Source organism: Boleophthalmus pectinirostris, unplaced genomic scaffold (genome assembly GCF_026225935.1).
Source record: "Boleophthalmus pectinirostris isolate CB_2022bp ecotype Guang Dong unplaced genomic scaffold, ASM2622593v1 HiC_scaffold_13, whole genome shotgun sequence".
NCBI lineage: Eukaryota > Metazoa > Chordata > Actinopteri > Gobiiformes > Gobiidae > Boleophthalmus > Boleophthalmus pectinirostris.
The window spans coordinates 24,073,780-24,095,905 of record NW_026571036.1 but is presented as its reverse complement, the minus strand read 5'-3'; the positions used below and the strand labels follow the sequence as shown (position 1 = coordinate 24,095,905).

Genomic DNA, 22,126 nt, shown 5'->3' with positions numbered 1-22,126 from the left:
GCAGATGGTGTATTTTCAACAACAAAACTGTATAGCAATACTATAAATAGTAGCCTAAATATAGCCATAGATGCATGATGTCCAACTGAGTGGACACATGATTAATCTCAATTTCCCTAAATCACAAAATCAATACTTGAATATTTTAACAATTATATTGATTAGTTAAATTAGTTGTTGCTTGATGTCCATATCATATATATATATATATATATATATATATATATATATATATATATATATATATATATATATATATATTTATTTATTTATTTATTATTTTTTTTTACCTGCATGGGTCTCCTGGAAAAGAAGACGTTCAGACTCATTTATATAGGAGAAAACAACTATTGAATAACTGTCTACTGTAGTGACCACTATGCATGAAAGGGTTAAGTACATTTTAAACAGGTACGTGTAGTGTTTTTTTTTTTTTTTTTTTTTTTTCAAGTGATGCTTTTACTTTTACTTGAGTATTTCTTTGCTCTGGTATCTGTACTTTTACTTAAGTCACTTCTTCCAGCACTGTTCATTCATACTTTGTGCTATTCTCAAAGCAACCACAAGAGGGTAGTAATTGTCTTACTTTTCACGTCTTTATTTGTCCAGGTTTTCTGTGGTTTATAACAGACCGCAAATGACCACAACTTTTTATTCACTTAACTTTTGTTTCCTTTAATATTAAATTGCATTGTAATTATTATTACTTCTATTGTATCTCCCTACAATTTCAAATAACAGATGCATTTTTACTCAGTCAATCAGACCCAAGAGTGTAGAAAAAAAAAAAAAAAACTTAAGGTCAATGTGACCCCGCGGAGAGCGTGAGGGTTAAACTGACACTTGCATGAAACTAAACCCGAGCTAGACCAGACCTAAACCAGAACGGGACCAAATCAAATCTGCATAGACAAACGAGTCCAAAACCAGGACCAAAACTAGTCCAAAACCAGGACCAAACCAGGACCAAATCGGGATCAAATCAGGACACATAACGCGGAAGTTGTGAGTCCTGCACGAACTAAAGACTAAAGTGTCTTTTTCCGTCATTTTCCAACATGGCAATCGTAAGCGCACTGTTAAACTGGCTTCCTCGGGTCCTTTCATTGTCTCTGTGTGTGTTTTTCTTTGCGTTTCTCGGATATTGTCTTTACATCAAATACCAGCATCTCAAATATGACCACATCCCTGGACCGCCACGAACCAGGTACGTTATGAATTATGGAAAAAGTAGTTTACGTACTTAAACTTGCACATTTTGTTTGTTTAAATGCAGTTTTTTCTTGGGCCATTCTCCAATTTTGGTGGAAGTGATGAAAAAGGATGGAGGCGTTCAGGAAAAGTTTCTAGAATGGTGAGAAAAACGCAACAGTAAAAGTGTGAGTTTAACGTGCGGGTTTTATTACAACACTGACGCACTTTGAAATGAACAGTTTTCTTTTTACTAACATTTAGCCCTATATTACGCACAGTTGACTCTTGTGAACTTTAATTCATGTTTTAATGTTTTTACCTCCTCGAAAAACAGACCTGGAATTGTGTTTTGTTTAACTCATGTGTTTGAGTTGTAATATTCTTTTACTATTTAAAAGTTTAGCCGAGACGCGTCTTTAGACTGCGTTTATTTACACTGCATAACGGCAGCTACGGTAGGGACATATAAAATGTGATTTCACAATTCACCTACATTACAGAATACATTGCATCCAACTTTGTCAGTAATAAAATATAACTGACTGAGAATAGTACAAATATCTGTCATATTATTGTTATTATGCTCAGAGATTAGAACAGTGTAATAATGAAATAATGAAACAGTGAAACTTTTTTTAATTTTTATTTTTTTATATAACCCAACTAAAGTAGGAAGGAGAGGTTACTAGCACATCACTTCCTTTCAAGCGTCTATACTACACCTGCCCCTGACTACAGCAGTGCATTGGATGTAATAAGTTCATAAGTTCAGTTTTTCAGGTGCGCTCACCATTCTGCCCCGTGTGGTGTGATACAGTTCACCAGTTTCGGCTTGTGGGTGCTGTGATAAGACTGTCAACCATAATGCCAATAGCTCCAGTGATGTCCTCTAGCATTTGGTCCATGATGCGCTGAAATATCTCAGATGCGCATTTGATGCCAAACGGTAAACTCATCCACCTGAAACTTCCAATAGATGTGTTGAATGTCATCAGGAATGATAAAGACTCATCCAATTCAATCTGTAGGAACCCTAACTTTACATCCAGCACTGAAAACACTTTCACATTTGGCATTGTTGACACGACTTCTTCTGTTGTGCACATGGGATAGTGCTCTCGTTTCATAGCATTGTTCAAGTCACTTGGATCTATGCAGATTCAGATTTTGTCTTTGTTTGTGACTACGACCATCGAACAAACCCATTCAGTTGGTTGGTCAACTTTGGCAATTTAGCCATCTTGCACCATCTCATTTAGCTTTTCCACGACCTTTGTTCTGAGTGCGACAGGTGTCGGTACACAGGATGTACCATGGGTTTTCCTTTTGGGTTCATCTTTACTGTGTATTTACCTGGTAGTGTCCCTGTAGTGTGTGCCAGCTCTGGGAAGTTCTCAAGACCAGCAGGTGTGCCTGTAGTTGTGGCAGTATTTTTAACTGCTCACATTGTCCGCAACCCTATTGTCTTGTCAAGAGTCAAGTCTCACAATCAGGACTAGGGCCTCTGCTGTTGTGCCACTCAGTACATTCTCTTGTGCAATGTCCACAATTTCAAACTCTGCTTTCGTTTTGTGCTCTTTAACAGTAGGTCAACTGCTGCAACAGGCGTTATTTTGTGGTTGGAGTAGGTTCTGAGCCCTCTTTTGGAGGCTTTCAGCTCATCTGTGTGGTCTAGCAACTGGTAACAATTCAGAGTCTGCGTGTTACACTTTGCACCTGTATCTATCCTAAACTGCACTTTCTGCAACAAAACATCAGTGTTGACCAACCACTTATCATCTGCCAATGTTGATACTGGCACTGCATCTGTAGTCAGGTTAATATTTCAGTATTTCCTCTTTACTCATGTCATTTGTTGACTCCATGTTCACTTCAGTCACGGAGTGACTGCGACAAACTGATGCCCAATGGTTTAGTTTATGACAGCAGGAGCAAATGGAGCCTTTTGCTGGGTATTTACCTTGATTCCACTTGCGCTTGGGGTTTATATGCCTTTTTGTTCAGTGTGTTGAACTTTGGTTTGCTTGACATTGCACAGACCTGTGCATCCTCCTCTCACACAATTCTCATTTGCGTTTGCGACATTTCAAACTGTTGGGGGATTTCAATGGCTTTGGCCAGTGTCAGCTCCTCACCTTTGTCAAGCAGCCTCTCTTGGACACGTTTTTCTCGCACAGTCGCTATTATGGCGTCTATCAACATGTCATCCAAGTCGTCATACTCACAGTCCAGTAACAGCAGCCTCAAATCTTTCACAACGTGATCAAAAGTTTCAGTTGCACCTTGTTTCCTTTATCTGAAATGATGCCTGGCGATCTGTTTATCCTTTTCACCATCAGTCCATTCCAATGTTTTGTAGATTTCTCTCCCTTGTTCTCCAATCCTTCGTGCCGTTCCAACCCACCTTCTGCTTGGACTCACAGACAGGGGTCCTGTGAACACAAAGCTAACGTAGCTCCAAAATCCTTGGAACTCTTGATACAAATTTGCTGCATCCCCGTCAATCTTCAGGTGATCAAACTGCATTTTCATGGCTATGCAGGTAACTTACTGTACCAAACAGCTTTCTGATATCATGTAATATTATACCCGAGATATTTTAGTGCATCACGGACCGAATGCTAGAGAGCATCACCGGAGCTACAGGCATTATGGATGACATTCTCATCGCAGTGTCAACAGTGAGAGAACCCAACTAAATACTGAAAAAGTTGAGAGAGCCACAATCTGCAACCTAAAACTGAACTTTAACAAGTGTCGGCAGTCGTCAATGGCTTTTGTAGGACATTTGATAACAGGCAATTGACTGAAACCTGACCCTGCTAAAACTGAAGCTGTTAGGTGTATGCTGCCACCTACAGACAAGGAAGGTTATGACACTTTCTAGGAATTGTGACCTACCTTTCAAAGTTTATTCTTTTCTTTCTTTCTTTCTTTCAAACCTAAGTGAGATCGATGCACCGCTGAGGCAGCTGAGCAGCAGCTCATAAAATGTGATGTGGAGTTTGCATGGCAGCCAGCCCAACAGCAAGCATTTGATAAGCTCAAGCATGTTTACACACATCATCCTGTGCTAAAGTTCTACAGTGTGTCAAATCCAGTGCAAATATACAGTGATGTCAGCAGCACTGGACTGGGAGCTGTGCTAGTACGCAACAACCATTGATTGGCATTCTCCAAGAATGCCAATCAAGATCAGTGACCGATGCAGAGACGCATTATGCGCAGATTGAGAAGGAGATGCTCTCCATCGTTCATGCCTGCACTAAGTTTCACCACTTCATCTTTGGGAAACATGTCACAGTGTTTAATGACCACAAGCCGCTTGAGGATATTTACAGAAAGCTTGTGCTGTCCATAAGGCGGTTGCACTTAGGGAATTTCTCCTGCAGTGCGGTATAGCGGCTCAACATCGCTGTATACGGTGATACCGCACCCCTCCCCCACCCACCATCCCCTGGAGTTATAATATTTCCAGCGACACTGAAAACTCTCTCAGATGATGCGCTTGTTGCGCAGATGTAGATGTACTTTGGTTATTGCGCAAATATAACGTAACATTTAGCTTTGGAACAAGTGCCGCTGCATCTCTCCAGCTCTCACTGTAGCAGTTCAGGTTAGAGTCCTGCTCCACGTTGGGTACCCCTGGACTTAAGAGAGAGAGAGCCCCGAGCACGCAGAGCAGGGTGTCCGCAAAGTGCTATCAGGCGACGGCTGCACTTACCTCCGTGCAGCACAGAGCTCTGCAGCGGTCCTTTCACCTGCAGTCACCCAACGGTCTACACGGGCGCACCTTAGTCCTGGGTTAGTCCTGGGTTATCGCGGGCAAATATCAACCAGTCACATCACATCACACCTGAGGAAGAGCACTGCTGTGAACCACCAGAGACACCAGCAGCTGAGGAGCAGCCATGTGCAGCTGTACCTCCAAAGCCACCATCTTCACCCTCTATGATCCCACTCCTGACAGCATCTTTATACTGCATTTATTATCACTGCATAACGGTAGCTACGGGTAGCAGTAGGGAAATATAAAATGTGATTTCGCTATTCACATACGTTACAGAATACATTACATGAGTAACTCTTTATTATTAGTCTGTCTACATCTCCAAAGCTCCAAATGCTCTGTTCAACCTTGTGATGTCATGCAGTGGCAGTTTTCATGTTTACAACTACATTTTACCTTTAGGTTGAAAACACAGTGGAGCACTTCCTGCATTGCCACATGTCATCACAAGGTGGAATAGTGTTTGAGAGACAGACTCAACCAAAATATGCAGGGTTTGTGTTTTAAACATGAGTGTGAATGAAACAAAACACACCTCCAGGTCTGTTTGTGATGAGGAAACTACAATATAACAGATGAGAAAAGAGCGTAATATTGGCCCTTTAACAAATGAAAATACTGCACTCTGTTCATGTGTTATGTAGATGTTATGTGTTTTGGGGTGTGTTTCAACATTTAGCCTGTAATAGTATTACTAATATAGTGTAACCCCTCAGCCTTCTGCACTCTCCTCTAGTATTGATTTACTTATTGTAACATGTTATGTAAAGTAAATAAATTCCTGTTTTAGGTCAGAGATATATGGACCAGTGTACAGGATCAACATACTACATAATGTGATGCTTGGAGTGCACTGCCCAGAGGCTACAAAGGTAAGCCTCATTCAACATCTTCACAGTGGTGAAAGAAGTACTCAGTTTTGTTACCTAAGTCAGAGTAAGGGGAAGCAGTTCTTCACCAACACTGTTTATAGTGCGGGGGAAGAGCTGTTGACCTCGACTGGGGAGGTTGTCGGACAGTGGAAGGAATACTTTGAGGATCTCCTCAATCCCAGTGTCACGTCTTCTGAGGAGGAAGCAGAGGCTGGAGGCTGGAGACTCGGAGGCGGACTCATCCATCACCCTGGCTGAAGTCACTGAGGTGGTTAAAGCTCCTCGGTGGCAAGGCTGCAGGGGTGGATGAGATCCATCCTGAGTATCTTAAGTCTCTGGATGTTGTGGGGCTGTCTTGGCTGACACACCTCTTCAACATCACGTGTTGGTCCCTCTACATAAGAAGGGGACCGGGGGGTGTAGGTGTAAGGTCTATTCCAAGGTACTAGAGAGGAGAATCCGGCCGATAGTTGAACCTCAGATCCAGGAGGAGCAATGTGGTTTTCATTCCAGCCGTGGAACACTGGAGCAGCTCTATACTCTCCATCAGGTCCTCGAGGGTTCATAGGAGATTGCCCAACCAGTCCACATGTGCTTTGTGAGAAGGGGGTGCTCCAGGAGTCTGGGATCCCGGTCCTTTGCTAAGGGCTGTCGGTCCCTGTATGACCGGAGCAGGAGCTGTGTTCATATTGTCGGCAGTAAGTCAGACCTGTTCCCGGTGCATGTTGGACTCTGCCAGGGCTGCCCTTTGTCACAAGTTCTATTCATTGTATTTATGGACAGAATTTCTAGGCACAGTCAGATGCCGGAGGGGTTCTGGTTTGTGGACCACAGGATCTCATCTCTNGGTCCTTTGCTAAGGGCTGTCCGGTCCTTTATGACCGGAGCAGGAGCTGTGTTCATATTGTCAGCAGTAAGTCAGACCTGTTCCCGGTGCATGTTGGACTCTGCCAGGGCTGCCCTTTGTCACAAGTTCTATTCATTGTATTTATGGACAGAATTTCTAGGCACAGTCAGATGTCGGAGGGGTTCTGGTTTGTGGACCACAGGATCTCATCTCTGCTGTTTGCAGATTATGTTGTCCTAATGGCTCCATCAAACCAGGACATGCAATGTGCACTACGGTGGTTTGCAGCTGAGTGTGAAGTAGGGGTGGCACGGTTCACAAAATTCATAGTTCGGTTTGTATTGCGGTTTAAGGTCACAGTTTTCGGTTTGGTACGGTTCCTGTTGTCATTATTTCTTTTTAATCTTTAATCTCCAGAGATATACTTCAGCATATGCTATGTTATCTTAATTATCCACAATTTAGGATACAACATCAAAAAATTGTATAAAGTTATAGTTAATAATGTAATCATGCTCAAACTGAATTTGACTTGACTTTAAGCGCATTATTAATGGACATGCAGCTGATGAGCTTCAGTGAAAAAATGTTACCACCTTCCTAACCCTCCTCAGGAGTCGGGATACTTGGTTTAGTGAGATTGCGCTCTTGGCTGCACGGCTCCACCGCATGCATCAGCGTTTACGCACGTAACTTTGCGAAACCACAGCCACGTGTCAACACGAAGGCAGCTCCACTGGCAGCTGCAGCAGGATGTACACACGCAGCACTGGCTCCGTGTTTCTCAGTAGGAAAGACGATCAAACTTGACAGAGGCGCTTTTAGCCGCTTGTATCAGGTCCACAGTGAAACTAACAGCTGAACAGACTTGTATTTACCTTCTGTACAGGCTCACCACAGCAAACGAGAGGATTTCAAAAGTTAATTTTAAAACACTAATTAACAGTATTTCTGGACCTGGGCTCTTTCACATGACACAGATCTGCCCCAGGAACACGTTGTGCTGAGGGTAAACGCACAAATACAACTAAAGATTCATGTTCTCTGTGTATTTTGATGGGGATATGCGCCTCCACTCGCGTAGAGCATCAAAAAATAGGATGGATCCTATTTTCTGAAATCCATGAGTGCAGGAAGCGTTGTTCCATACACACGTCTAGCACGTACAGCCCTCATTCACTTTCCATGCATTCTAAAAGTTATGCGTCCAAAAGCTGCAGTTTTTACATTTGCATAGGGCGAAATGCGCATGAGCATTAGATCCTGGCTCCACTGCATGGCTAAACGCGCCCAGTCAAGTTTGATCGTCTTTTCCATTGACAAATACAGAGCCAGAGCTGCACGTGCACATCCTGTTGCAGCTGCCGGTGGAGCTGCCTTTGCGTTGATGCGTAGCTGTGGTTTTGTGAGGTAAAGACACGGGTGCATCCTCCATCTCCGGCGGCCCTCTTCTCTCTATTTGCCATTTCTACATGTGATGTGCAGCTTTCACCCTCCACACCTCTTCTTTTGCGTCAAAGCGAAACAGGTCACACACAGGCACGAGGCTACAATGCGCAAGCCAGGAACTGTGGAAACCATGCGGTACGCACACATCCCGAACCGTGACAAGTGAACCGAATGTTTTTTTTTTGTTTTTTTCCATGAACCTTGCCACCCCTAGTGTGAAGTGGCTGGGATGAAGATCAGAGGCCACGGTTCTTGACAGGAAAAAGGTGGCCTGCCGTCTCCGGGTGGATGGAGGGTCCCTGCCTCAAGTGGAGATCTTTCTCGGGGTCTTGTTCACAAGTGAGGGGAGGATGGAGCGTGAGATTGACAGGCGGATCGTGTTTATGTCCCACTGGGAGGAGGCCCTGGGGATGACCCAGGACTCATTGGAGGGACTATGTCTCTTGGATGGCCTTGGGGTCCCCCGGAGGAGCTGGAGGAAGTGTCCGGGGTGAAGGAAGTCTGGGAGTCCCTGCTCAGACTAATGTCCCCCGCGACCCAACCCCAGATAAAGTGTAGTCTAGGCTTAGTTTCCTGGTTGATACAATTCTAATTTAAATCCTTTTTCTTTCCTCTGACATCATTTCAGGAGATTCTCATGTCCCCAGAATACCCCAAAGATAAATTCTTCTTCAAGCGTGTGTCCAAACTTTTTGGTCAAAGGTAAAAGTCAAAACAGAGTCATTTTTCAATCTGTATTTTCTTTATTTTGCTTCATATCCTTTCTACTTTTGTTTAGGTTTTTGGGGAATGGTCTTTTGACAGCGCGAGACCACGAGCAGTGGTACAAACAGAGACGCATCATGGACCCCGCCTTCAGCAGCCTGTGAGCCACAACTGCACATACTTGTATTTATTACAATGATTACTTATATTATTCATTATTATTTTTATACTGCGAAGAACATGGGGTGACACCATAGACTGTATATAGAAGTGGACTGAGGAAGTGTGACATCACCCATGGCACTCGGTCCAGTCCAATGAAGCTCACCAGGCGAGCAGTTATATGAGTCGAAATAAAAACGCTAGGCTCATGTAGAGTGGGTTAATACAAACATCCATTCCTCCATTTTCTTCCGCTTTATCCGTGGCCGGGTCCCGCTCTTCTGAGGAGAATATGAACACTATAAGGCCAAAATGAAGTGGCTCATGCAGCAGTTACAGAGTTTTTCAATATAAAGTCAGTTGGAGCCAGAGTGGATGGAGCTGGAAGCGTCCCCATGCTCACTTCCTATTTACCATTTTTTTTCGGCCTATAAGTCGCACTTTTGTCATGGTTTGGGTGTTTCCTGCTACTTATACTCTGGTGCAACTTATATATTAAGATTTTCAGAATGACAGCTGTGAGAAGGTGCTCTAGGCTTGTGGATCAGTTTTCTGTGCATGTCTCCTGAAGAAAAAGCCACTGTCCTGCTGCAAGTAGTGAAATCATGGCTCTTTGAAAATAAGTGAAATATGCAGCAGAAATGGTAATTGAGCAGCAGAAAGAAAGTTTGGAGTGAGCGAGAAACTTGTGAGGGACTGGCAGAAAGCAGGGATGGAGAACACAGCTTCACTGCGGATGCACCATGCAACTTCCATGGAAGTCATTGGATGACACACATGGACTCCTGTGATAACGGAAGTTGCGCGGAGTTGCTCAGAAGTGACAGCGAGGATGAAAAATTCAATGGATTCAGTGGATTTAGTGATTTGGAGTGAGATGGAGAGTTTGGTAAACTTATGTTCTGTTGTTTATGCTATAGTTATCTGAATAATTGTTGATATGTTACATTAACACATTGACGCATATTCAGCCTGTTGTTCTTTATGCTATTGTTATTATTTCTATAACTTGCCTTTCAAGATGAAATGTCGGTTCTTGGTCCCTAATTTTATAAACTAAATTTCCCCCAAAAATTGCAACTCTTGTATGTTTTTTTCTTCTTCATTATGTATTTTTTGGCTGGTGCGACTTGTACTCTGGAGCCACTTATAGTCCGAAAAAGACAGTAGATGGATAGCGGATTAGGGTCAGTCCATATGAAATCAGCCATTTTCAAGGAATCTCCCCTATGAGCCATCTCAGATTTGGCTGAAAAAAATTCAAAAAATTTCTAAAATAACCAAATGAAAGAATCTCAAATTGTAGCTCAATCCCTTGAGTCGTTCCTGAGTTAGGGCCCATTGAAATTTTGGGGCCATGCTCACTTTTTCAGAAACCTTAATTTATGAGCATGTTTGAGAGACCATAACTTCATAAAAAATAGGACTAGGAAGATGAAAATTTGTATTATTATATAGATAAAGATATAGATATAGATATAGATATAGATTCTAAATCTGTTTTCAAATGTTGGGTATCTGTATTAAGGTGGGCGCTGTGGGCCCCCAAAATCTCACATTTTGTCATTTTTGGTGGATCTTAGGGACTTTTCCACCTGCTGGAAAGGTTCAATTACCTTTAATAGACTTAAACAGTATTTGCTTGTTATAAGGGAATGGATTGGAGATTGCTTGGAAAAGTGTCATTAATCCTTTGAGATCCTTATAACAAGCAAATAGTGTTTAAGTCTATTAAAGATAATTGAACCTTTCTGCAGGTGGAAAAGTCCCTAAGCTCCACCAAAAAGGACCTGTGAGAGATAATTTTCAAAAATTCCATTTGAAATGAAAGAAGTTAATAATAAATGTTTTTATTACTTTAAACTAATCAGAATATGCCAAAGTTCCTCTAGTAAAAATTTTATCAACATCTAACTGTGCCACATGGGGAACCGAGGGTCCAAAGAAGGGGCCAAAAAGATCACATTTGGTCTGTGACCATATTTGGGACTCTACACCATCCACATGAAAGCTCAGAAAAGTGTGAGATTGTTGTCAGAAATGGTCATTCTCTCATATATTCAGGTTCAACAGTTAGTTTGTGAATATCTTCTTGGAGTAAATAGATCTTGGACCTCAAAAATTGAAAGGAAAAATTGAGCGACAACCAAATTTGAGATTTTGGGGGCCCACAGCGCCCCCTTAATAAAGATACCCTATACTTGACAACAGATTCAGAATCTATGACCAAGAATCTACAATAATAAAAAAATTCAGCTTTCTAGCTTTATTTTTTATGAAGTTATGGTCTCTCAAAAATTAAGGCTTCCAAAAAGTGAGCTTGGCCCCAAAATTTCAGCGGGCCATAACTCAGGAATGACTGAAGGGATTGAACTAAAATTTGAGATTCTTTCATTTGGTGATTTTAGAAATGTTTCAAATATTTTATCAGGCAAATCTGAGCTGGCTCTTAGGGGAGGGCGGCTGATTTCATATGGACTGACCCATTAGCTGTGACCATTTATGTAAACAGTCTCTGGGTGATAGTACTTCAGTTGGTAGAGTTTTTGTCCACTGATCTGAAGGTTGAAAGTTCGAATCCTGGTCTCGACATAAACATCATTGGTAAAGCAGATGAATACTGTTGTTGTGTCCTTGGGCATGACACTTACCCCACCTCACCCCCGGGTGTCTGTGTACATTGGTTTATAAATGTGTGTGTGAATGAGTGAGTGGTTTCTTGATGTAAAACACTTTGAGCCTTGAAGGTGGAAAAGCACTGTTTAAAAATTTGACCATTTACAATATAGAAGGTGTCCCAAAAAATTTGACATAATTTCGCAGGCCAGTAATTTTGGCAGTTCTTGTTGAAATAACCTAAAATGTTTATAGAACGTATAGAAAATGATTAAGATTTTATATTTAATGTTTTTATTTTTGTTCAGGTTGAGCCATGCCGTTCACTCCCAAAGAGAAGTCATTTTGCGTCTTGGAATCTGCTCGCACACATATGTAATCCTTTAGTCTTGCATAAGCAACCTTCATTTTTACATTTTTGGTACCAAGTCCAAATTTGTTTGCCATGGGGGAAGTTTTTTTTTCCAAATTTTACATTGTAGTCACACTGCACAGTCTTGGGTGTGGGAGCAGATTCCAAGATGCAAAATAACTTCTCTTTAGGAGTGATTGGCTCAACCTGAAAGCAGAACAACAACAACAAAAAAACTCATAAAAACATTCCATATAAAATCTTGATTGTAATAGTAAATGGGCCTCAGTATTGTCCTGTTTGAATGCAGATATCTGAGAGGTTTGACGAGCACCTTTAATGAGAGAGCAGACAAACTGATGGAGAAGCTTTCTGAAGAGGCCGAGAACAAAACCGTGGCCAACATGCTCCATCTGGTCAACTGCGTCGCACTGGACATTATCGCCAAGGTAAAATGTATAAGATGGAGGTGAACCAAATTTAAAGATGTGCTATGTAACTTTTCTAGCTCGTTTACAGTAAGAATGCATGGTTTTCAAGGTATTTTTAACGATACAAACACCTGCAACATCTCCATGTATAAATGGCGTAATATAGACCTTTTAGGGTAAACCATTGTGTTCATGTGCTTCAAAGTCTATGCTATTTTTAAAAAGGTATATTTTGAATTTACTTTTAATGTTTTGACATAGTTAGAGGAAAAAAATTGCTCTAAATGAAGTTGGGGCATTTAAAAAAACAGGGAAAAAAAGTCTTTGTTCCAGTTTTTGGGGCACTGGGGACTATAGCCCAGTCATATATCAATTTTCTTCTTGTGGGGAGGAGTAAATTATAACTCTTTGTTCATCCTTGTGTCTCAGGTCGCGTTCGGAGTTGATCTGGACCTGCTTAGGTACTCCTCACCGTTCCCCAGAGCCATCGAGATGTGTCTCCAAGGAATGTGTCACTATATCCGAGATGCAACCTTCGAGGTCAGTGATATTCATGCTCCTGTGAAATGTATTTACTGTGTTCACTTTGACATTTGTATATTTTAATAAACATCTCACACTCTTCAGTTCAGACCTCAGAACTGGTCGTACATTAGTGAAGTGAGGAAAGCCTGTGATCTGCTGCGTTCCACTGGAGCTCAGTGGATCAATGAGAGGAAGACGGCCATGCAAAACGGAGAGGAGGTGCCCAAAGACATTCTCACACAGATCATCAAATCAGCCGGACAAGGTGAACACAACAAATAACAAAACACTGCCACTGCAAACAAAGGATATTACTTTTGCTTGACAATCCAGCCCTTCTACTTTCTTTTTAATGTGGGAGTGTCCCTTGGAGTATTTCCTCTGGAAGGTCTTCTGTCACATTTGCTTCTACAGATGGTGTAAAACACCTGTAGCATCTCAAATATCCATAGCTAACTTCTCAACTAGCTCCTCAGCTAGCATCTTGCACAGTTTCCATGGATACAGGAAAAAACACACAATCTAACAGTCTCTTTGTCGTGTTCTTTGAACTGCACATGCTGCACTTCTTACTTGGTTAAAATCCCATGATATAATAAAAATAAATAAATAAATAAATAAAGTTTGAAAAACTGCTCAGTGTGTGAGCAGGATATGCACAAGAGCAACCAACCACTGTTGCCCTGAGATATGTCATTTATGTTAATATTTATTCCTCCTCCAACCAAAAGGCAACTTTGTCAACCCTACATTTTTGATTTCAAGTTGAAATGTAGAGAAGGTTTCTTGGTCATCTGGTCGTCTGGACTCTTCTTTCCATTAAATGTGTCCTGGACGAGTGAAGAACTCCTCCTTATATTGCTGCATCTTAATGAATCCATGTTTCCACTATTTCAGAGGAAAGCATGACCAAGGAGGATGAAGAGTTTATGTTGGACAACTTTGTGACCTTCTTTATCGCAGGTGAGGGCTTTTGCTTTGCTTAGTTGCCTCATGTTTGTCTTTATTACCATGTTATTACCATGTTATTACCATGTTATTACCATGTTATTATCCTGTTATTACTAAGTGTTCTATTATCATTGCAGGCCAGGAGACCACCGCCAATCAACTCGCCTTTTGTATCATGGAACTGGGACGACACCCGGATATTTTAGAGAAGTATAGACATCATGACGTGAACTAAATAACTACAGATCATTTACATGTACAAAACATTTTGAATTACATCGTTATTACTCCCCAGAGCGAAGAAAGAGGTGGATGAAGTCATTGGAATGAAGAGAGAAATAAGCTACGACGACCTGGGAAACCTGACGTATCTCTCACAGGTACAACACAGTAGATTATCAGGGAAAAACAGAAAAGTTCAGCAATGCACCTTTACGCTTTTTTGTGTTGAGTGCATGATAATTTAGTTTCGTTTAGTGGAAGGAAACTAGTTTTCCACATTAAAATAAATATATTCATATTTACTACTCTTTCTAACTTTGCACAAGCAGTGGCTTAACAAAGAAATACTGTTGCTAAAAAGTATTTGTTTCTTAAACAGTAAACAGTAATATCTCAGTGTCAATATATTGATTATCACATGTATCGTAATATCCTGATATCGTATCGTGAGTCATGCATCGTTCATTGTTCATTCAATCAAATATTTTAAAATACTGTGGTCGATTTGTACACGGCTGAGTTCATGTACAGAGTCAAACGTGATGAAAATCCTCATTCTTTACAGGCAATGTTCCCTCAGAGAGAAAGTAAATATAATAATGTATATTGTTCCACAGGCCACATGTAAGAACGACTCTGAGGAACACTGTTTATCAAGCAAAGTTCACTACCACTCTTATACAATTCAAATCATTTTTAAGAGAATAGTAATGGAAACATATTTGAAAGAATAACAACAGTTAAGACAATGTTGTGATAATTAGAATAATTGCACACTTTAGTTTCATCATGATGTAGTAAAATGTAATAATGTTGTATTCATTTTGTAGATGAATGTCCATTAGCGTGCTGTAGTTGGAGATAAGGGTGGACACAATAAGCTTCAGCTTCAGCTTCAGCCTGCACCTCATTGACTTAGTGTTTGATTTGATTGTGAAGTTCTTCAGACTGAATATGTTTTGTTTTATGGGCATCAGACTGAATGTAACGTATGTAGAATCTAATGAGTTATACACTGACCAAATGAAAGTAAATGAAATGAATTTCCAGCCCTAATCAAAATGAATATGATTTATCACCATATGTACACAGGTGCTGAAAGAGACGCTCAGACTGTACCCCACTGCCCCTGGGACGTCCCGTGGTCTGATTAAAGACACGGTGATAGGAGGCATCAATGTCCCAGCAGGAGTGACAGTTATGGTGAGGAAATCATAGACTTTTTTCATTATTCTTCAGTGTCCATATATATTTATGTTTGGGGTATCAGGATATTAACAAAACAATGGACTTTAGTCAGATCAGGTACACACAGACACATTTAGTATTGTTCTACTTAAGTGGTTATTTGACATTTTTTGGCAATAAAAGAAATAAAATCAAACACCATTTAAGTCATGTTATTAGGTTCATTTTTCAGACCAAGAGTTTGTTTTCATCCCTGACAGTTTGTTCTGCTCCCTGCACTCTTCCTCAGAGTCTCGTGATGTTGCTGTGACGTGTCGCTCAGCTGATTTAAACAGGTTTTGGCACCATCTTCCTACCAGTGGAGGCAGGGCAACAGCGCCATCTGCAGTCCGACTTACTCAGGACAGTATTCCAGGTGTGTGAGAGTAAAAAAGGCCCCTTGTCCCGGTTCATCGTCGTGTGAGCACATTTCCATCTTTCTGTTGTCCATCCTCCACTGGGAACAAGGCGGCACCAAAACCTGTTTAAATCAGCTGAGCAACACGTCACAGCAACATCACGAGACTCTGAGGAAGAGCACAGGGAGCAGAACAAACTGTCAGGATTGAAAACAAACTCTTAGAACTTAATAAGATAAATTATTGGAAGACCAAATGAACTTCATTGGACTACCACTGAAGACATTAAAGAGCCCATGACAAGATTTTTTGATCTATGTTCTAATGTAGTTTTCTCATCACAAACAGACCTGAAGTTGTGTTTTGTTTCATTCTCACAAGTTTAACACTAAACCTCTGCAGATTTAGGCTGAGTTCTTGTCTCAAACAGAGAAACCTTGTGTTGTCATGTGGTAATACAGGAAGTGTTCCCCTGTGTTTTTAAACTCCACACACCTTCACTAGAATCATTTGGATCATTTGAGCCTTTGTTTTAGTGTAGTTTGTATAGAAAACATATGTTCCTCCTCACATTTGATTATTGTCTGTACTTTCTCTAGTTCAGCAGCTACACCTGTGGTCGCTTGGAGAAATTCTTCAAAGATCCACTGAAGTTTGACCCAGACAGATTTCATCCTGATGCTCCCAAGTAAGAAACACCTTACTTACCTTTTAAGGTGCATTGTGTAACTTTCTCGTGGAGCACCTGTTAGATCTCCATGGAGATGTTATAGCTTTGTCTGGAATGTTTCACAGTGTGGCATTAAATATTTGTATTATTATGGATTTTTGAGCAATAAAATGACCTGTAAGTGAATGTAAGGTGGAGCTGTTAGTGGAACATTCCAGACAGAGCAGTGAACACCTGCAGAGAAACAAGCAGGTGACGAACCCCCCACCAGAAAAGTTGCACTTCTAACATTTTTATGCTAATAATCATGTTATAACAGACATGTAAAGACACTGCTGCAGGTTTTCCTCTTGTGCTGTTGTTTCACTTTTGTTTATTCCCACTGTGTCCAGCAGATGGTGCCACTTAACCATTTATATATAGTCATGTGCATATTTCCACCTTAAGAACTGTCCATTTACAAATGCAATGCAAATTATGTATTTCTATGTTAAACATGCATTTTCTGGTGGATTGTTGCAGAGCTTGGCATTAAATGTATCTATTTTGTATTTTTATAATTCGTTTAAAACACACAATATTTAGATCACTATGTGCTATCTTTTATTGTTTTGTAAGGTGGGCTTGAAACAGGAATGGGAGAGATCACTAGATCACTCAAACATGCACGGAGGACATATAAAACTTTTGTGTTGAGCGACTGTTATAACATGATAGAAAGCCACAAAATGTTGATTTTGCATAATACTCCCTCTTTTAAAAAATCATTGTATAACATGTAACATGGCCTAGTGGCATCACCATGGAGACAAACAGGTGGAATAATGTGTGTAAAATCCCTCAGTCGTCCAGGTAGAATCCACGGTAATTTGTCAACTGGACAAAAATGTATTTGGTCGAATATGTTTCACAGCTTATCCAAGCTGCTTCTTCAGTTCTGGTCAGAATACTGGTGGGTACTTCTTTATATCTGCCTGCAGGGACGAGCTAACTAAAGTGAAACTACTCTGAAACTGACACACCTACTTGCTGCAGTTTCTGTTAGTAGCTAAGCCTATTGAACTGCACTGAGTGTGGGGTCTTATTAGCGTAAGGGACATAATGGAGCTTTCACACGTCTGGACCTGACCTGGATACACCTGTTGTTCTCTTGTTAGTTCTGATTTAAGTTTGAGGATAGAGTAGTAAATAGGAGATAGATGGTGTCTGAGTCCCCCATTTCTGTTTAGAGATGGATTGTCTGTCTTAACAAAACAAAAAAAAAAACTTCTTAAACTCCCATTTCAAAACCAATTCTTTTCTCTCTGACTGAGATCTGTACCTCACTGTCCTCAGAGGAGTGGCTCGTGGCTTTTAGGTGCAGATGAACAGCAGACTGAGGTCCCGTGTTGCTCTCTCTTCTGTGTCGGTAAATTGTGAAGTGTCTGTTTTGTTTCTTCAATGTAGCACTCACTGCAGTGGAATAATACTCATGAGACACATGATCAGTGGTGGAAGTTAAGTACTGTGTAAAAACTGAGTAAATTTTTACAGTGGATACATTTTACTTTTACTTCACTACATTTAAAAGCAGGTGTCTATTTTCTACTCTACTACATTTGTGAGCTGGACTGAAAAGTAAAAAGGACTTTTCATATGATGATTTTAGGGATTATTTGACCATGTTTGTGGTAACGTTCTGATTCAATTCAAGCTTCAGCTTGAAGCTTCAGCTTCATAAGAACAAATAAGAAATTAATTCATTCATGCTGTTAACCACAATATGTATATTTTTTTAATCAATATCATTACATTTATACTTTTACTTTTTATTCTTAAAGTACATTACTCAAGAAGTTTTTTTCCATTTATTCCAGTTTTATTTGAGTAAATTTTTACCTCTGTATCTGTATTTTTACTTAAAACTGCACTATGTAATTTTTTGGTTGGGGTCCGTCACCTGCTTGTTTCTATGAAGATGTCATTGTTCTGGCCGGAATGTTCCGCAGTGTGACATTAAACAGCTCTACTTTACATTTATTCAGTTAGAGGTGGTTTTATTGCCAAAATACTTAGAAAAACAGACGTTGTGACTGTGAGCGGGGTCACCTCTCCACAGATCTGACCTGTAACTTGGTCTGGTTTACAATACAATACAATAACAATAATAAAATCTCCATGGAGACAGGCAGTTAACGGACTCCCAACCAGAAAGTGACAGTGCTCCGTTAAGTAACAAAAATAGAATAAACAGTAACACAGAGACAATCAGATAGTTTCTCTCTGTTAGAGAAGTTACATAGTGCTTTAAACACACCCAGCACCCCTTACCTTACACCACGCTCGTCACTTCTCAGCTGATTCTTTACTTTATGACCCTCAATGAGTAAAGTTATACTGTGAGTATTATACTGTGTTGTGTGTAATGTTTTTACAGATGAAGCCAAGGTGATGCCAATGTTTGTGGTTTGAACAACTGGGAACTGCTGGTGAGATGACAAACGACACAGGGTTTCAGCTTTTCCCAGACAAAGATTTTTTGTGCATACACAAACACACAGGGTCGCTCAGACCAAAGAGTGAGTGAGTCAGTTTGTGCACCATCAAAATTAACACAGACACAATGACATGAACAGCACTAAACATTATTATAACACACTATAAAATGCTACAGTACACTGTAAAATTGTCTTCACTTCAGCATGTTACATCTTGTCTCCAGTTGTGTGAAGTAAACTGAGTAACATGAGTTTGAATATTATTGAGTACTTGAGTTTTTGAGTAACTGTTATCTGAGATGGGGACTTGGAAAAGATGTTGAAAATTACAGAAAGTGCAAAGCAAAGTTCTGTTTTTAGAGAGTTCCATATTTATGAAATCACACTGGGAGAATTTCAGCACAATTTTACACTAAAGACACACATTTTTCATTTTCACTGATTGTTTCATTTATAACATTTCAACAAAATTCAACAAAATTCAAAATTCTGAAAATTTGAACTATTCTCTTTTAAGTGTTATCCTGCAAGGTAGGGTACTGCAGGACATGACTTGGACTTGAGTCAAACTTGAGTCACACTTTTTGATAAATTTGACTCTGTTTGGACTTGAGACTTTCTTGGACTTGACTTGGACTTGACTCTGTGACTTGAAGACTTGATGCTTCTCAATAAAAAAGACAGTCGATACATGCAGTGTTTATTTTACACAAACAAACTGGAACATGTCCCTCTCACTTCTCTGTTGTTTTACTATGTGGACAGTAACTGAAAGTACTGTGATACTGGATCATCAAATGTTTTATAATATATACAGTACAATACAGTAAGTAAAAAAGAGGAAAGTACGTAGACCATGATGCATGCACACTTTTTTTTCAGATTTTTTAAACATGATTTCAACAAAATAAAGTTTTTTCTTCTATTTATGTGTATTAGTTAAATAATTATGTCTGTTGCTGCTGTGAATTATAGTTGCTTGGCAAATGTTGCAACAGTTATGGAATTCCCTTATGTGATGTCATGATTTCCAACCAGGAAGTCAAATTTTATGAAAATGGCCAAAGCGGGGGAAAAAAAAAAATTCAAACATTTTGCACTAAATTGTAAATATAATGACATTAAGTGTGTTTCAGTAAAATGTTTAGTCCAACCTGTCATACACATTTTAAAACGTGTGTCGTGAACACAGCAGCAAGTAAAGGACTTTAATGTAAAGTGTCTGATTTTTTCTGTTTTCAGGTGATTTGTGACATGACTTCAGGCGTGATCTAAACTAAATATTACATATATCAAAATCAAAACAGTAATTAAAAATACAGGAAGTTGTACTGTTTTAAAGTTGTACTATGTAACTTTTCTGGTGGAGAGTCTGCTGTCAGTTTGTCTCCATGGAGAGTAGTGCTCCTGCCTGTCCATAGACTTGGCTTGGTGGTGTTGCCTCCTTGTCTCTGTGGAGATGAAAATAAAAGTTTAATGCCATACTGTGGAACATTTCAGGTAAATAAAATCTCAAACTCAGATGAAGACCCTCCCCCCACATAATGTTACGTAATAGACCTTTAACCAGGTGTGTGTGTGTGTGTGTGTGTTTTGACTTGACCTCAGTCACGTAGAATCAGAAATAACTGGAGCAAAAGATCATCAGCCACGTAACACACAAAAAGTGCTCTATCATGATCAAACTACTGCTACTACTACTACTACTACTACTACTACTACTACTACTACTACTACTACTGCTACTACTACTACTGCTACTACTACTACTACTACTACTAATACTACTACTACTACTTTTAACCCAGTCTTCAAAAACTGCACTGTCATGATGGACAGATACAATAGATAAATACTTTATTGAAGCTTTATTAAACCACAAAATCTGCGTAAAATACTTTTACTATTTAAGTAAATTTTTAAACATGTATTTGTACTCGATTTTTTTCATGTCATGCGTCCACTTTTTTAGTATTTCTTTGCTCTGGTATCTGTACTTTTACTTAAGTCACTTCTTCCAGCACTGTTCATTCATACTTTGTGCTATTCTCAAAGCAACCACAAGAGGGTAGTATTGTCTTACTTTTCACGTCTTTATTTGTCCAGGTTTTCTGTGGTTTATAACAGACCGCAAATGACCACAACTTTTTATTCACTTAACTTTTGTTTCCTTTAATATCAAATTGCATTGTAATTATTATTACTTCTATTGCATCTCCCTACAATTTCAACAAATGCATTTTTACTCACAGCGCATTCACAAACCAACAAATTGTTAACACACAAGTTAACAAAGAAAACACAACTCCCGGTCTGTTTTTGGAGGTAATAACATTGTAACGTGACTTAAAGCTCACAAGAGTCAGTTTTGCGAAATGTTGGACCTTTAAGCAGCCGATGTCTCCAACATCTGTTTGCGTGAATTGTTGTGAACTCGGAATTATGTAACTCCTCAGGGAGCGCTCACACTTTCACACAATTGGAACTAAAGATTAGAACTTAAACTGGGACTTGCACGAAACTAAACCCGAGCTAGACCAGACCTAAACCAGAACCAGACCAGACCAAATCAACTCTGCATAGACAAACTAGTCCAAAACCAGAACCAAACCGGGATCAAGCCAGGACACATAACGCGGAAGTTGTGAGTCCGACACGGTGCAGGTAAAGGGTCATTTTCCAACATGGCAATCGTAAGCGCACTGTCAAACTGGCTTCCTCGGGTCCTTCCATTGTCTCTGTGCGTGTTTTTCTTTGCGTTTCTCGGATATTGTCTTTACATCAAATACCAGCATCTCAAATATGACCACATCCCTGGACCGCCACGAACCAGGTACGTTATGAATTACGAAAGCTGCGCGCGTAAATTTACCTAATTCTCATAACTTGCACGTTTTGTTTGTTTAAATGCAGTTTTCTCTTGGGCCATTCTCCAATTTTGGTGGAGATAATGAAAAAGGATGGAGTCGTTCATGACAAGTTTCTAGAATGGTGAGAAAAACGCAACAGTAAAAGTGTGAGTTTAAAGTGCGGGTTTTATTACAACACTGACGCACTTTGAAATGACGTTTTCTTTCTACTAACACATAAAGGTCCTTATATTACGCACAATTAACTCATTTGATGTTTAAGTCATTTTATAATTTGTAATTTTTACCTCCTCAAAAAACAAATCTGGAGTTGTATTTTGTTTAACTCGTGTTTGAGTAACTCTTTATTATTAGTCTGTCTACATCTCCAAAGCTCCAAATATTCTGGTCAACCTTGTGATGTCATG

The 22,126-nt window shown here is 39.9% G+C and overlaps 1 protein-coding gene across 3 annotated transcripts; it reads left to right on the top strand.

Annotated features, from left to right (window-relative positions):
* The first annotated feature begins 742 nt into the window (after nucleotides 1-742).
* Nucleotides 743-16,415, top strand: LOC129407719 (cholesterol 24-hydroxylase-like). 3 transcript variants are annotated; one of them, XM_055149699.1, is made up of 13 exons: nucleotides 743-1,207; nucleotides 1,277-1,354; nucleotides 5,775-5,856; nucleotides 8,781-8,854; nucleotides 8,931-9,017; nucleotides 12,298-12,436; nucleotides 12,848-12,958; nucleotides 13,046-13,208; nucleotides 13,841-13,906; nucleotides 14,032-14,104; nucleotides 14,190-14,274; nucleotides 15,209-15,319; nucleotides 16,302-16,415. In XM_055149699.1, the coding sequence occupies exons 1-13, from the start codon at nucleotides 1,059-1,061 to the stop codon at nucleotides 16,392-16,394; spliced, it is 1,311 nt and encodes a 436-aa protein (XP_055005674.1). In that variant the 5' UTR covers nucleotides 743-1,058; the 3' UTR covers nucleotides 16,395-16,415. The 3 variants fall into 3 exon arrangements, with proteins under 3 accessions (XP_055005674.1, XP_055005676.1, XP_055005675.1); XM_055149700.1 differs by lacking the exon at nucleotides 16,302-16,415 and adding an exon at nucleotides 15,594-15,629 and having other exon boundaries at nucleotides 745-1,207; XM_055149701.1 differs by lacking the exons at nucleotides 15,209-15,319; nucleotides 16,302-16,415 and adding an exon at nucleotides 14,947-15,028.
* The last annotated feature ends 5,711 nt before the right edge of the window (nucleotides 16,416-22,126 follow it).

Coding starts and splice junctions, on each gene's coding strand:
- LOC129407719 (XM_055149699.1), top strand. CDS start 1,059: ATGGCAATCGTAAGCGCACTGTTAAACTGGCTTCCTCGGGTCCTTTCA. Junction 5,857..8,780: donor ACTGCCCAGAGGCTACAAAG/GTAAGCCTCATT, acceptor ACATCATTTCAG/GAGATTCTCATGTCCCCAGA. Junction 14,105..14,189: donor CACCCGGATATTTTAGAGAA/GTATAGACATCA, acceptor ATTACTCCCCAG/AGCGAAGAAAGAGGTGGATG.